At 36.2% G+C, this 16,756-nt stretch overlaps 1 protein-coding gene across 4 annotated transcripts in view; it reads left to right on the top strand.

Moving 5' to 3' along the window:
• Positions 1–9,403, top strand: part of qki2 (QKI, KH domain containing, RNA binding 2) — a 28,499-nt gene extending 19,096 nt beyond the window's left edge. The window contains exons 4-7 of one of the 4 annotated variants that reach the window (XM_016572265.1): positions 1,243–1,386; positions 5,330–5,417; positions 6,362–6,655; positions 7,807–9,403. In XM_016572265.1, coding sequence (XP_016427751.1) covers positions 1,243–1,386; positions 5,330–5,417; positions 6,362–6,655; positions 7,807–7,886 — 606 coding nt within the window. In that variant the 3' untranslated portion in view covers positions 7,887–9,403. Of the gene's footprint in view, positions 1–1,242; positions 1,387–5,329; positions 5,418–6,358; positions 6,656–7,070 lie in introns of all 4 variants that reach the window. The other 3 variants (XM_016572267.1, XM_016572264.1, XM_016572266.1) reach the window with 3 other exon arrangements.
• The last annotated feature ends 7,353 nt before the right edge of the window (positions 9,404–16,756 follow it).

The following is a 16,756-nucleotide window of genomic DNA, read 5'->3' as shown; positions in this document are numbered from 1 at the left end:
TCACTGTTGATCTATAGCTGTTATCGTTAAATGCATCATGCAAACAACTTTTTCACACTTTGCTGTGTTGTGCACAAAATTGCCTACCCACCAAAGTAGGCCAGACGAAGACCTCTATGCATTGTGCTGCTGCTTAGACTGTTTCAGAGTCAAAATCACAGTTATTATTAGCACATAACCAGTTGTGGTTGCAAGACTGCAGCCTTATCGGTTGCACATATTTGATCATCTAATTACTCTATTCTGAGGAGGTGGCAGCCACTTATTAGCAAATACAACGCCACCAACTGTGATCTGAGACTGGCGTCCTCCGGTCAAGGATGTGGCCAGGACGTCTATGTCTTTGTTTCTCTCATTCAAACTTTACCCTTGAGGCCAAGACGATGTCTGTGATTGCTTGAAGCGGGAACCTCAGAAGGCGGCGAGCGAGTTCACAGTAATTGATTGTTCTGTAGGCCTGAGCTCTGCGTCGTAAACATAAGCCCCGCTGTGATGAAAAACCCAGCTGGAGACAATGCATTCAATAAGGCTCAATGCTTGGGCCCGAACGCCCCATTTCTATAGCAACCGGCTCGTCACTGCTGTTGGCGGTCTGAACCCTGAGATAAACTGACGGTCACTTGTCTCCAGGCTAACTGTTGCTACATGTCTGTTGGTGTTTTAGGTTTATGTCCATGTGTAACTACAAATAAGAGTCTAGAAAAGTTTCCATGGAAACTGGGGTGCTGGGTAGTCACGGGAAGTTGTCTGTATGCTCAATCAATCCAAAGTCTTAAAAATGTCCCCTGGAAAATACTGTTGAGAAACGTCTTGTTGGAAATGTGGCCTGGCGGGTTGTGCACGTGCTTTGACACGTCTTCCAGTGGCGCTTATGCGGCGACCCAAGTTACAGTCATTTCCCAATCCCACCCAGCCCTCTCTCTCTGTTATTTATCTATCTATTTATCTATCTATCTATCTATCTATCTATCTATCTATCGTTCTATCTATCTATCTATCGTTCTATCTATCGTTCTATCTATCGTTCTATCTCCCTATCGTTCTGTCTAGATCTACTATTGGTTTTCTACTTTAAAAAATGTTCTATCTAAAAATGTATGAATTTCATTTAATTTTACTTTCTTCAAAGTAAACTATTCAAATTGCAATTCTGCATCTTCTCTGATGTCTCAATTCAAATTCGGGAATTGAGTTGGTGCACAGCCCTGGTTCTCAAACAGCTCTTCTGTTTTTTGTGAACAGGAAGAGCAAAACAGAGGAAAGCCCAACTGGGAACACCTGAACGAAGACCTGCATGTCCTCATCACTGTGGAAGACTCTCAGAACCGTGCTGAGATCAAACTCAAGAGAGCCGTCGAGGAGGTCAAGAAACTCCTAGTCCCTGCGGTGAGTGATTTGTTTGTCTATGTCCTCTATGTGTATTTTTTGAGACTAGATTTTTTTTTTAAATGTGTCGAGTGGCAAAATCACATCGATTCACCTCAACAAACAAGACTCATGGAAATGTTGCTTAGACACTGATAAATGTATTTAGGAGAACACGCATAATCGAAAGATCTGCACTCAGCAGGTCTTCTGTTTCCCCGCTAGTCGCTCTGCATCCTCAGACAGGTAGATGTGAACAGGAGGCAGAGAACAGGGTTGCTTTCCTTCATGAGTATAAGCTTGTAGCCATTGAGCACACATGACTCCAGATGTGCAAAGGTGAGCACCATAGGCAGTTTTTACTAGGCTTAATTACCTTTGCTTATAAATTAATGAGGAGCACAGGACTGAAGGGTCAAGACTCTAAAAAATCCCGCAGGGGACCAACGGAAGTCTCGGCATTTCTCTGGGACACAGAGCTGAATGCCAATTAACCTTTGGGTCTAAAGGAAGTGACAGCAGGTTAGAAGGAAGTGCCATTAGAAGCCTAGTGAGAAATGTTCTTTTTCTGTAGTGTTTTCCACAATGGTTTTTTTTTTCATTATAATATAGCTATGAAGCTAGACATAGAAATATAGCAATATTCTTACATCAGCGTTATCTAATCTAAGCAGAAAACATTAAAATGTCAAGAAGAACAATTTGCTTTTTTAGGATTTTAAACTAAAATGTAAGATTTAAACCTAGAAAAGGATTGAAATTAAAATTGGACCCATTTGTTAATACAGTTTCCTTGTCCTGATTTTTCACCTGACATTACAAAGCCGCCGCCTTTTTTAAATTTTTTATCCATCATGTAGAGACATAATTCAGTCAATTACTGTTTGATAAAATATAGTCCAGCCCTACATTTTTTTTTGTTCTTGTTGAGTATCAGTAAAAAAGTGTGTAACCCATTTTACTGGTGTTCAACAAGAATAAAAAATATAGGGCTGGATTAGGGTATATATTATATATTTTCTTATTAATTGTTCCATTTCGTTCAGAAATATGTGACATGATTACAAGATAGAAAATGGGTTGCGAATCAGTGTTGTTATTGTTAACAAACTAAAACTGCTACTGAAACAGTAATTAGCTGAAATGAAATATAGTATTGAATGAAAAAAACCTATAACTTCAAAAAAGTAGAAATGTTGCCTACTACCGTAAGTACTAAAATTGCAAGAAATTCTTAAATGTAGAAATATTAAAAAAATACTAATTCTAAAACCATATAAAGTTAAACTAATTAAAATGAAAATATAAAATAAAAAAGCTCATTTAAAATATTCATAAATACTGTAATGCATATAAATACAGTATATACTAAAATTACACTGTTGCGAAAGCCGTTTTGTGCCTTGTGTGCAATAAAGAAAAAATACTTTCTTGATTTTGGGGTATTTCTTATTGTGAACAACAGCTATTTACCGTAGAAAGCATAATGGAGTTAGTAGCAAGTGGAATTCGGGAAATTTGTGTAATTGTGGATTGTAATCCCTTCTCCTCTGTCAAAGAGAGAGGGCTTCTGGACTCCCTGTGGCGCTACCATGGTAACCCACTTGGGGATGCACTGATCCTTGATTGACAGGTGTGCCCTTTCTCTGCAATGGGATCCTGAATGGGGGGAGTAATCTCTTTAGAAAGTTTAGCACTGTTTACTCCAGGAAGCTTTCATCTTGAAGGTAAACTCACTGCAGTTGTGTTTGTCTTCATCAAACCATCCAGGGGAAGAGTATTCAGCTTTATTTCTTGTCATTGCCTACTTGTTCAAACCTCTGAGAAATAGCTTTTTGAAATAGAATGGTGTCTGAAGAAAATGTTTTGATATTTATTTTGAATTAGGATTTGTTCTAGTCAATGTCATGCACTGATGCCACTGAAGACTTCTTTCACCATTATTATTTTATAAAATAATTAAGTGTAGAAAAACATTCTTGTAGTGTTTGTTTTCCAGCTCAATTCCCAAAATATTCAGAAAACATCTTTTCCCCTCAGAGAATAGAATCTGTAGCCTTTCTGTTCTAACATTGTTTCTTTACTAAATTGAATGGTGACTAAACTAAAGCTTTGGCATCTAGCATATATTTTTTTCAGTTAACATTTTTTCTAAACCATTCATCGTGTAATGCCAGTTTATGAAAAGATCATTTGTAGCACATACAGTTTTTCTACTACTTTTCCCCACCGATTTTCCTTCTAAAAGCTAATGGGAAAGATGTGGATTTCACTAGAATAATTCACATTTTTATGCTGTTGTCAAATTCAACTAATCCTTCATCAAAAGTTTAGAATTATTATAAATGTTTAAATATATTTTCCCTAACACATAGTCTGACCTAGTGGCTGATATTCACTAGCTTCAGTCATTTGGCTGGCAGATCTCAGCAAAGTAAGCAGAGAGAAGTGTGGTGTAAACACACACACACATATACACACGCACTGATCCCCGTTTGAAAAGCCCCGCTTTTCTTTCGCTTCTCTGCTTGCTGACATAGTTCATATTATTCTGTGGACTGTCTGCCGTGCCCCTCCCTGACCTGCTCTGAACTGTCTGGGAGCTTGACGAAAATCCAAACTTTTCAAATATTTTCTTTCTTTTGGGCTTACATTTTTATACTGTTGCTGTTAGCCCAGTGCATTTACGTCTGTTACATCCGCAGATAAATCACTAGGAGATATACAATGGTTTAGATCAGTGTTTGTTTGAACTTCTTGACTCCAAAGCCTCCTGTTGTCTACAATATTCAAAGGCCTCATAACTTACCCAGTTGTTTATGATTTTACTGGATAAGAATGAATAATAATAAGCTCAAAATTACTACCCGATACTCAAAATTACTTCATGATAATTTTTTAAGCGCTTGCTTGGCATAACTAAAAAAAGGTAAATTAATTTTAAATATGTATTTTACATATTTATATTTTAAAAATATATAATTTTATATTTGCTAAGATTTTTACATGGCCTTTCCAGGTCTATAAAAATCCACATTTAAAAAAATTAGGCTACCTCATATATACAGGTTTTTCAAGACTGTGGAGTAGTCTAATACTATTTCATGCATTCGGACTTATTTACACTGCTAAAAAGTTAAACATGACCAAAGTCTCAAAAAGCGAGTTGGACGTATGAAGAAGTATTTCTGTGCCAAAGTCACTCCTTCAGGGTTCATATAAGTTTCAGAAAGTTATTTTCACGTATGGCCCTGTATGACGTCATAAAGGGTGGGATTCCTTATATGGGCACTTCTCCAGGAAGAGACCAGAGTGAGAGCAAGAGCACGGCCATCAACGTGATTCATTCAGTAATTCGTTAGCCATAGTTAAGTTAATAAAGTTTTAGTCCCCGTTTTATTTATGTTGACGTCACAACTTGCAGACGATCGCTATGCAAAAGCTGTGCATACTCCTGACTCTTAAGCTCCGCCCACAGCACGCCTTTAAGAGCTCGACTGTTTTCAGAGAGAAGCGTAAAGCTGTTGACCGCTTTGAAGTTTGCTGAAGGCCTCTAATGGGTCCCGGTCCCCTGGTTGAGAACCATGGGTTCATATGGACCACTTCATCATAAATTGACAAAACAGTGTTCACTTCAGAAGAAGTGAACTGCATAAGGGGAAAACAGCTTGTAGGATGAGCCGATGGAAAACAGAGAATGTTGAGAGGCGCTGATCCCAGCACCCGCTGTTGAGAGTAATAAGATCTGTTTCTTTAACCTCCAGCTCCTTGGGCCTGGCTTGTTTTAACAGTGGCAGAGTAAATCATCTGCTAGCTGTTAGCAAGTGTGAAACATTAGCTTCCCTGCACCACTGCACTGCCTTCTCAAACATTTGAGCAGACAAAAATTTCAATTGAGCTTTTTAAGTAAGCTAATAGGTGTTAAATTATTCCTAACAGCTTTTTTTTTCCTGTGTGTGAGCAGGCCGAAGGTGAAGACAGCTTGAAAAAGATGCAGCTAATGGAGCTGGCCATTCTCAACGGCACTTACAGAGACGCCAATGTCAAGTCATGTAAGAATGACATTATCAAACATCGACCTGTGTTTGTGCAGTTTCTCTTCCCCTCAAATATCAATCTCTTTATATAAAATTCATTTCTTTTTAAAATTTTTGTCTTTTAAACACAACTCATCTCTTTTGGGATTTTTAGCTTTATGTTGACATCACTTGCAAGAAATTGCAGTGATATATTGATATTCATCAAACATTCTGTTTAGAGATTTGTTATAAACCAGTCTTGTTAAACCAAATTAGTTATAAACCAGTTTTCTTCAGTTAAAGGAATAGTTCACCCAAAAATGAAAATTTCGTCACCATTTACTTACCCTCATGTCATTCCAAACCTGTATGAGTTTCTTTCTTATGTTGAACATAAAAGAAGATATTTTGAAGAATGCTGGTAATCAAACAGTTGTTGGTCCACGTTGACTTCCATAGTATTTCTTTCCTTACTATGGAAGTCAATGGGGACCAACAACTGTTTGGTTCTTCAAAATATCTCCTTTTGTGTTCAACATAAGAAAGAAACGTATAAAGGTTTGGAATGACATGAGGGTGAGTAAATGATGACAAATTTTCATCTTTGGGTGAACTGTCCCTTTAATTCAACCCAAGCCACTTAACATAAATTTTGCACTCAGTCTTTTTGTAGATAATTTCAGTTTTAGGTATGCTGTCTATTTTTGGTTTATATGAGCTTTTTTAAAAACAAGGTTTGAATTTTGAATCTAATAGACTATAATAGAAACCTAAACTTTTCTTTTGTTGCCATGAAAGCACTGTCCATGTGGATGAGTTAAAATGCACATTTCTAATTTATTTTTGTGTGAAAATATTTGCATAGCTACTAGTTTACTTTTGAAATGTAAGTCAAGGTAGATTGATTAGCCCCTCAATTTCTTTTCCCCCTCACATCTTTGTGTATTTGCTCTTGTGCATCTTGTTCTGTTTAGCAGCCTTAGCCTTCTCCCTGGCCGCCACAGCACAAGCTCCCCGCATTATCACCGGCCACTCCCCGGTGATGCCCACTGCGGCACTGCGTACCACTGCACCCGCAGCACCCACCCTCATGCCCCTCATCCGACAGATCCAGACCTCTGCCATCATGCCAACGGGCACGCCCCACCCCGCCGCAACCCTCGTACCCCAGACCCCTGAGTCAGGCATCATCTATGCACCCTACGATTACCCCTACACCCTCGCCCCAGCCTCTATTCTTGAATATCCTATTGACTCAAGTGGTGTTTTAGGTAAGATATTTGATTATTTTTGTCTTTAAATGTTTTTTTTAATTTTCTTTATACAGATTATGCATTTAACACAGTTTGGTGTTAGGGCTGGGCGGTATGATAGACCTGATATGATATATTTAATTTAATTAATATTATTAAATAATTAAATAAATTAATTTAATAATAGTAATAATAATGTATTTTAATTATATAAATATATTGGTATATTATAATATTCTATATATATTTATAATATATAATATTGTAAAATGTATATTTAATTTGTTATTATATTGCTTGTTATTATATGTTTTATTTGATATATTTTCTGTATGTACATATACCGCCCACCCTTGTTTTAGAGTACACGATTTGTCCTCTTTTGCTCAGAGATCCAGGAGACTAACTCCAGCATTCTGTCTTGTCCTTGTAGGTATGGCTTTCCCGACAAAAGGCTTGTAATGCTCAGGGGTTTAACACAGTCTTCAGCCCATATGAGTGTTAAAAATGCTTTGCTTTACAGCTGCCTTGGAACAAAAGAGCAAATGAAGAAACTGATTTTTTTTAAGAAACAAAAGACTAAAGATCATTACTACTCATGTTTACACTGGTCTTAACTGTTTTGTTGACTTATTCATAGATTAAAAATGGATATTTTCAGATAAATACTGATAATTAAGCCTTATTACATTCCTTTGGTTGAAAAGTAATCTATATTTGTTTCGCTTGTAATTTTTGTATTACTTATTTTCCTGCAACTGTATCTTAGATATTTAGAGAGTGATCAGTATTATTGCTAATATAACATGCTTGTGAAAAAATTTCTCCATGAAATAGCCTTTAATGAATTCACATTATCTGACGCATATTGTGTGTTAAGAACAATACAAGGGCTCTATAGTCATTGTAGAAATTAGTCAAGAGGGTTAAAAAAAAGCAAAAAAATTTTTAATGGAAATGCGACAGATTTACTGGGAAATTGAGAAAGGGCAACAAGATATGATGTGATTTCACGATAAAGGGGCCCTGGAGAAAAGGTCACTTGTGCCTTGTAATTTGGTCTTACAAGCCTTGTTTGTGAAACAATGTTGTGTGAAGTGTAGTTTTAATGTATTTTGATGAATAATCTGTTAATTCTTGTTTTGTTGGCAATGTTGCGCTCTGAGCAGGTGCAGTGACTACTAAAATACGAAGGCAGGATATGCGCGTCCATCCTTACCAAAGGGTAGTGACCGCAGAACGAGGTTAGTTTAGCTCCAGTGTTCAAACTGTGCTCTGTATATATGTGTGTGTGTGTGTGTGTGTGTGTGTGTGTGTGTGCTGCTTCAGTATGCTGATTACACTGTTTTTTTCGATTGCATCTCACTCAATACAAACAGAGGAAATGTTTTTAGTCACTTCTAACCTGCCAAACAAAAAGCATCATTTGAGTTTTCAATCTTGCTGTTATCAGGTATAGTACATGCCAGTCATACTGTGCAGGGTTTGTTTATTTACTAAACCTGCCAACCTAGAAATGCATTGAAACTGTAGGGTGTCATCAGCATACTTGTATTGTATTTAGAGCATGTTCTTGGGGTCACTGAAGCAAAGGTTAAAAAAATAGAATACTGTTACAAAAGAAAATTCTAACTGATTTACAGGAGGTTACAACATCCTGTGATGACTTATGACAACATTCCAAATTCTGAGATTTCAGCTCTGTTCCAGAATCTAGTGAGCTGCCTTCTAAGACAGCATCCTAACTGCCATGGAACCTTGTTAATGTACAATTTCATAACCAACACATAACATCAGTGGCATTCCGCACAGGAGACTCGACTTGAAATCAAGTTTGAGGTTAGCATGTTGCAAGTGTACTTTTTAAATACACCTGAACTATTTTTTATCAGTATTTGTCAGTAATGACATGAATGCAACATGAATGCATTTTGAAATAGCCTTTTCTGTAACGGATGCATATATATGCTACCTTAGGCTAAAATGAGGTAAAACGAGCCTTCACATTGAAAAGTGCCTAAAAATACTGCCTCTGTAGGAAGCTCACCAGGTTTTGGAACTGACTGTTAGTATGATCTGATAACTTCAGCACTTACATGCGTTGTATATTGAGACAAACATGACCTGAAGCTTAGTGGATGTATGTAGATGAAAAACAGCTAGTGTGATAGTGTTAGAACCACTTTGGAGCAAAACTGACAGTCCACTGTGCTCCATTACACTGATGACGTTGTGATGGCCTTCAGGCTCATAGTCAATGAAGGGTAATGAAGCTCACCTGTTTGTTTGCTTCTGTTTATTCCTTCATTTGTCATTCCTTTGATATCCTTTCTCAGTTTTAGTGTATTTTCAGATAATTTTATGTCGCTTAAGTACATTAGTGTCCCATTTAAATCTACTCTTCCATTCTGATCCATTGAAACATTGTTTCGGCAGCTTTCAAAGAAACAGTTTTGAGTTTTTACTTTATGAATAATGGAACTCTGTTTTACTATATATATATATATATTTTTAAAGTCTCATCTGATATAATAAAACAAATAATCTTATTTATGGTTCAGCCTGGCCAGATTAGCATACGTAAAGTTTAGAAGATGGTGCAATGCTGGTTTTCCCCAATTTATGATACAGATGTATACTTAGTCATATGAATTGAGAAAATTCAATACTGTATGTTATTTCAGGCCTGTTATAAGCTGTATCTCATTACAGAAGATACACTCTAAAAAAATGCTGGGTTAAATACAACCAAGCGCTGGGTAAAATATGGACAAACCCAGCGATTGGGTTGTTTCCAACCAACAGTTGGGTTAAATGTTTAACCCAACCTTCTGGGCATTAACCCAACCGCTGGGTCAAAACAACCCAATCGTTGTGTTTGTCCATATTTTACCCAGCGCTGGGTTGTATTTAACCCAGCATTTTTGACTTCTGCCAATTCAGATTTTTTGTTCATAATCTTGAGTGCTTGTACTGTTTGGAATCTTTTCTCATTTTACATATTTTATTTATACCTTTTTACTGCAGTTTTTATGTGTAGATCAGTTGTCGTTGAGGTTAAAAGTAATCATTTTTGGCCAGGGTCATTGAGCATATTCATGTCAAAATCTTTCAAATGCCTTAAATGGAAATAAACTGGATCTAAGGGAATTACAGCACCAGCTTCTAAAGACCGCTGTAATGAAACTGATTTAAACTCATATTACAAATACGTGGATGTGCCAAAACTGTACATATAATAACTATGACTCCTGAAAAAACTGTAAACGTGAGAATCTACTGATCAATATAAGTGAATTTCACACCCATAAGACTTTATTTAACATGCCATAATTTAATAGACCAATACAACTGACCAGTTTAATGCATAACAATTGTGAAATTGCACAAAAAGTCCAATCTATCTTGTGTGGCTTACTGCCCACAGCCTCAGAAAGATCTCTGAGAATTTGTTAAAGATTCCTGAGCAGGGAAAATACCCTTGAATGAAAGGCATTGGATGAAATATTCCAAGCACCCGGCTTGGACAGTGTCACACAAGATAGGCTAGACGGTTATGAAGGTTAGGACTTGTTTGAGAGTGTAAGTCATCATATGCACTGCCCTTTAAAAATAGTTTCTTATGCTCGGTGCATAATCAGAGCATTATAATGGTGTTTCAGAGTGCTTATGATCCCTTAAGCTCCCCATTCAAGAAATTCCTCATCATAAAAATATGGCACAAGTATTTTGCACTGAAGATTTTAAATCACCGGCTCCTAGTCTGCGATACTCAGAGCAAAGTGAAACAGGAAAAAAACGAAACGGCAAAACCTCATGAGATGTTAGGATGTTTATCAAAGCAGGATGGTCACACACTGTGGCCACCTGTTAGCACAAGAACAACCGATGAACTGAGGAAATATTCCATTTTTGGTTTTTGTTTCTTGTTTGTTGTTTTGCAGTAAGCTTCTTTTGAATTTTTTTGTCAAATGTATGGAAAAGAACATAGTTATCGTGTGTGATCTTTTTAAGAGGAGTTTATGAAAGCAATATGTTTAACTATAAAGCAAGAACATTTATGAAATTCTATTGTATTTGTAAATGAATAGGGAATTTATACTAGTAAACATTAGAGATCAATGCCATGTTATATTTTTTTTTCCATAAGGGAGGGTACATTTTGTTTTTAGGATGTCGTACCTATGACAGTCTTGCTACACTGTCTTATAAGTTATAGGTTTGCCAAACAAGTAGATTTGTCTTTCTAATTGTTTCCTTGTGTTGTTGCAGCCCTAAATTTCAGCCGATATGCTTTAGTATCATTCTGTTGGATTAGCGTTCTGTATTTTTTGTAAATGGTCAAATTTTAAAGGCAATAAAAGTTGAGTTAAAAAAAACACCAACGTTTTGTACTGTCTAGAAATCTTTTGATCCTTGGTCAGGTGACCTGGGCTTCCCAGCCTGCACTGAAGTGTCATAAAGCAATAACGCTGTCTGGGCGACACCTAAAATCCTACTGTTAGCCTTTCACATGCACACACTAAATAAACACAAATCTTTATTGGTTTCTTAATAATTAAGCATAATATTCTATATAACTCTCTAAGTTTGTGCACTGCAGTTCTCATACCATCCTGAAGAGTTTGAAAAAGCCCAGCAGTTTCTTTTAAAACTGATTTATAGGTCCAAATGTCCATAAGAGATGTAAAAGCCATGCTTGCCTACCAGCGTTTTCTTCAGAGAGCTGTCGAAAAGCATCCACATGAGCAAGTGTACAAACACTGAACATCAATTGATATCTTTTTGATACGAGGGTGCTGCACAGGAAATGAATATATATTTTTCGAAAGGTGATCCTTTTTGTATTAAAAAACAAAGCAGTATTGTCAAAATGTGATGAACAAACGACAAAATTTTAGAGACCAAAACAGTGTCTTTTTTTAATAATAAAAAAAAAACAAGTGCCTTATTTTACACAATATCATCAAATATGAATAAGTATGATTGTCCATCAATGTTATATGCCAACATATCAGGTATTTCTGTTCAATTCCCCTCTATTCATGAAAACGAGAGGTGTACAGAACAACGTCGCAAGTGTTACTCAAAAACTACATTTTATTATGTGCATTTTCTAATTTTTATTTACAAACAATGACTGAGTTTTACCGTGTCACACTACATTAGCTGGTAAATGAGCCCTTTGTGCTCATAATCTGTTTGTAGTTGATAATGTATATGTATAAGCTCTCTAATATGTTTGTAGATCCATCACTAAATCTGTTACACAGCAATGAAGCCCCCAACAGCTACTGGTCATTATTTCCATATTTTTAGTCTGCTTATATCTCAAGAAGAATTTATTCCATTCATCAGGATGAATATTATAAAGGTTTGGGGTTAATTGGTATAGAGCTCATTTTATTCCTTTTGAAGAATTGAAGTGTACTAGAGGAGCATGTTTGTATGCAGACGTGTCCCGTTTCTCCATACCTTCCTATGCAAATGATTTTCAGTTTTATTAAAATGACTGAATACATTTCCTTCAGTTGGTCTTCCAGTTAAAATGTCAGACCATTTCAGTGCTGAAGAACAACAAAACTAAAAGCGTATTAACAAATTATAATTACATTTTGTTATTTGGTTATCAGAACTGGATTTTGAGAAGATACATCTCCTTTTCTAATAATATTGGTTGTATTTATGCAGAGTTTGAGGTTGTGATGCAGTTGCATGTAATTTGTTTTATTAACCTGGAAATTGCTAAAGTAAAAATCCTGCAAATACATTTAACGGATGGAAATAGTTTTTACAAGGATCTCTCATCCTGTCAGATCGACTAGAAACTGGAGTTGTTTGTTAATGTGTGTTTGGTTTTTTTGGTTTAGTGTTTGCTTTCCATGCAGTATTACTATAGACTGTGTCATTATGTGTGTGAGCATGTGTTTATGGGTGATTGTGTGAGTGACCGTTTATGTATTGTATATGCCAATGAACTGCAATTCTCCATTTTAGCTTATTTTTGTTGTCTTTTTTTTTTTCGCAATCCCAAGCAGCTTCCTGCATTGGAAAATATACAGTCCTATTTATAACCATTGTAACATTTTATAATGTGTTTTTCTATCATATTTTGTATGTGAGAAATAACATTAAATCACATTTCCAGATATGAACAGTATGCCTTATTACAAAAAAATTTAAATGAGAGACATATTTTTCCCATGATGATATAATTCCATAGTTGATTGAAAATGGAAAAACTTATTTGATGAACAATATCATTTGGTTCCAGCCTCACTCCGAGCAAGGTTTAAAGTGGTTATTATTTGCTGGGGTGTTTGGTTTGTCATTGTTGCTTTGCCTCTGTGCCTTTCTTATGTAAATTGTAAGCTATTAACCATTTCTAGTTATATAATTTGATTAATCGTTTCTTGCCGATTGTACTAACATTTGATGATTGATTTCTGTTCATTAACCCTGTCAACAATTTCTTTTGTCTGCTTTGAATCTTTAGAACAGGATTTGTGTGAAATTAAGCAAAAGAGTGTTTTACTGACTGAAATATGCTGGACTAAACTCTGTACTGAGAAGCAATAGCGAAATATTAAAATCATAGTTTAAAAAAAAGAAACTAACTTGGTCGCTCTTTCTCTTGTGCTTTTTACATGTGCCAGAACACTGCATACTAATCTGATTCAGGTCTGCTGTAGATAATGGAGAAGATCTGGGTCCAAACTTCTCGGTACTATTTAATTGATCATACTGAACAAAGCTGCATTTAACACCAAAGTGACAAGACGATTATGGGGTGGGAAAAAAAGCTGAAGGAGAAGTAAAATCTATATAAATGGTACGGTTGTTTGAGTTGGACGAACACCCACCTCTATTTCACAGTCTTATTATTCTTTCTTTCTCAACATTTTCCATTGTGTGTGCTTGTTTTTGTATCGTATAACCATCTGTTGAGCTGTTTTGGAAAGTCAACAAGAAAAGAGTAACCGCAGATTACACCGGTAATTGTCTTTCAAAGAGTCCATGGAAAACAAAGTAAGCGAAACTTCACAGATTCTCTGATATGTGCAAGAAAACTAAAGAAGCAAACATTGTCTTTTGTAAAATAACTGGAGGTCAATCCAATAACGCCCACTAACTGGAATATATTTCAGCTATGCACATCAGCACTGCCTAACTATAGTAACAAACATCAAGCTTTTAAAATGTAAGGTTCAAATCACTTCCTCATTTGAGCATTGAATATCCTCAGAGAAATCACAGAGGTCAAGATAGCAATTTCTGTTTGTCAGTGGTTCAGTGTTGAGAGGAACCAGAGTCGCGAAGGAAACCGATAACTCTGAATAACCTTCTAAAAACAGTTTTTCCGTTTTCTAACTGTTCGCACATTGTTTTAATGAGTTGCTGTTGTGTGTAATGGTCTGTGTTTAGCTGATGAAGCTAATCAGACTCTTCGTTCCCATAAGACCTCATCACTGCACCCAAGAGTCCTAGTTACTAGCTTTTGTTTCCTTTTCAGTTTATAGCAAAGTCGCCAACCATAGCCTGCATTAAACAAATCTGGTCATATCCAAAAGAACAGCAACAGAACTGAATCTGTGACCGTCACAGTCTGTGACAACAAAGATAGTGTTGGAATAGGAATAGTTCATGCAAAATGAACAATATAATATTATGAATTCACCCCCATTTTATTCTAAATTAATATGCTCTTAATGTTGTTCCTTGGCTATTGAACTCCAAAAATGAATAAATAGACTTTACATTCATACATACTGACTCTCGGATTTATCTCAGTGACAGGTTAGTGAAATTTAGTGAACAGTATGTAGCGATGTATAAAGCACAGCTCATAAACCTGAACACAAAAGAAGATATTTTGAGGAATGTTAAAGAACCAAACAGTTGTTGGTCCCTATTGACTTCCATGAAATATATGGAAGTCAACGGGGACCATCAACTATTTGATTACCAGCATTCTTCAAAATATCTTCTTTAATGTTCAACATAAGAAAGAAACTCATACAGGTTTAGAATGACTTGAGGGTGAGTAAATGATGACAAAATGTTCATTTTTGCGTGAACTATATCCCTTTAAAGTCATCTTCTTGAAACTTCTGAAATAAAAAAGAATAAATTAATTTACCTATATCGACACTCACAGTTTCTGTTAATAAAATATATTTTATAGTTACTATGTGTTTACTAATGTTATTTTTTATTGTTTTTGAAAGAAGTCTCTTATTCTCACCAAAGCTGCATTTATTTGATCAAAATTCAGCAAAAACAGTAATATTTGAAATATTGCAATAAAAAAATTTGAATATATATATATATATATATATATAAATTGCAATAATATTTGCAATAATATTTCACAATATATATAAATGTAGTTTATTCCTGTGATGGCAAATCTGAATTTTCATCAGCCATTACTCCAGTCTCCATTAGTCCAGTCCTTCAGAAATCATTCTCAAACATACTGATTTAGTGCTCAATAAACATTATTATTAATGTTGAAAACAGTTTTTACTACTTAATATTTTTGTGTCCTTGCTGAATACAATTTCTTAATGTCTTTTAAAAATATTCTATTTCAAATAAATGCATTCATCCATTCAGATTCCTGAAAAATGTAGGTATCACGGTTTCCAAAAAAATAATATTTCACAATATTACTACTTTACTGTTTTTTATCAAATAAATGATTTGATGAGCATGTAAGACTTCTTTCAAAAACATTTAAAAACTGTAACCTATGATGAGTACACACACACACACACAAATATGTAAGATTTGTTTGAATTTCGAACAGCAAGCAACAATATGTGCTATGCTTGTTGTTTACAAGCATGATGGCTTTAAAGTCTTCATCTAAAAGGTTTCAGAGGACCCCCTCTTGTCCTCCCCTCTCATCTCCTCTAAACTAGTTTAAGGAACAGAGGCTCTGCACAGCTTTCATATCTCCATGGTAACACACCCCCTTTGGGGTCCTTGTGGAGTTTTTTGTGTGTACTCAATGTTGTTGTTTTTGAGTTTTGCCACAAAAACTCTGAATATAAGGCCGACAACAAAGCGTGATGATAAAACATAAGCGTGATTAAAAGATATTCTTTGAGATGAATCCATTATGACATCACAGCCATTTCCCAGTGCGGCCATGTTCCTCGGGGTGCCTATCTCTGTTCGACTGCCTCTGGTTCTCTTCAGCACTGTGGGCTGTCTATAGGAGGCCTTCCACTGACTGTGAATGGTCTTTTTGTTGGGGAACAGTGAGCCATTTCTGCTCCCACAGAAAGCCCTGGGTAATTTAGTGTGGATGCCAGGAAGTCTGAGCTCACAGAATGACAACAATGGCAAACGTTATTGCTCCACCTCAAGGGGTGGAAAAGAAAGAGACAGAAAAAAAAAAAAATAGCTATGGTGATAGAATTCTGCTTCAACATCCTCCCACACGGCGAATTCCTCTTAAATCTCATGCGAGCTAGGAGGATCAGAACACAACCTTTATGGTGCTAAACAACCATTTGTGCTTTCAAGCATGCATCACGGGACGTGCTTTATTGTGGCACACGATTCGGTGTGAGGTAGGTCTTTTCCCCCACACAAACTAACAAATCAGTTGGAAAGAAGAAGAAAAAACTGAACCAACTGTTTAAGAAAAAAAAAGAAAGAAACTCAAAATAGTCCACCACACTATGTGGAAATATTTGCATAATGCGCCCAAATGTGCACTCAAAGAAAGAAGGCGTGGTTTCAGTAACTGCAGTTAGTGTTGAAGCAGCATGTCAGGGAGACGCTGTGTGTTTCTAGGCGAAAGTAAAAGCACTTTATTTGGCCTTCCGAAAGTAGATGCATTTAGGAATCTTTAAGATCATTTACAACAGAACAGCAATGCATTTTATGGACTACCGTTTCGTGAACCTAGGAGAGGAGGTAATTCTGACTTTGCTATGACATTCTGGCGTTTCTGAATCAGCTACTGTTTTGTTATTAGTTTAAGTATTTGCTATTGACTGTTCAGATGCGGAGTTTTGAGCATCGTGTGTGTGTGTGTGTGTGCGCGCGCGCGCGCGAGAGAGAGAGAGAGAGAGAGAGAGAGAGAGAGCGGGAGAGAGAGAG

Source organism: Sinocyclocheilus rhinocerous, unplaced genomic scaffold (assembly GCF_001515625.1).
Source record: "Sinocyclocheilus rhinocerous isolate Xijiao unplaced genomic scaffold, SAMN03320098_v1.1 scaffold140, whole genome shotgun sequence".
NCBI lineage: Eukaryota > Metazoa > Chordata > Actinopteri > Cypriniformes > Cyprinidae > Sinocyclocheilus > Sinocyclocheilus rhinocerous.
The sequence above is the reverse complement of the archived record's forward strand: the minus strand, read 5'-3'. Positions and strand labels throughout refer to the sequence as shown.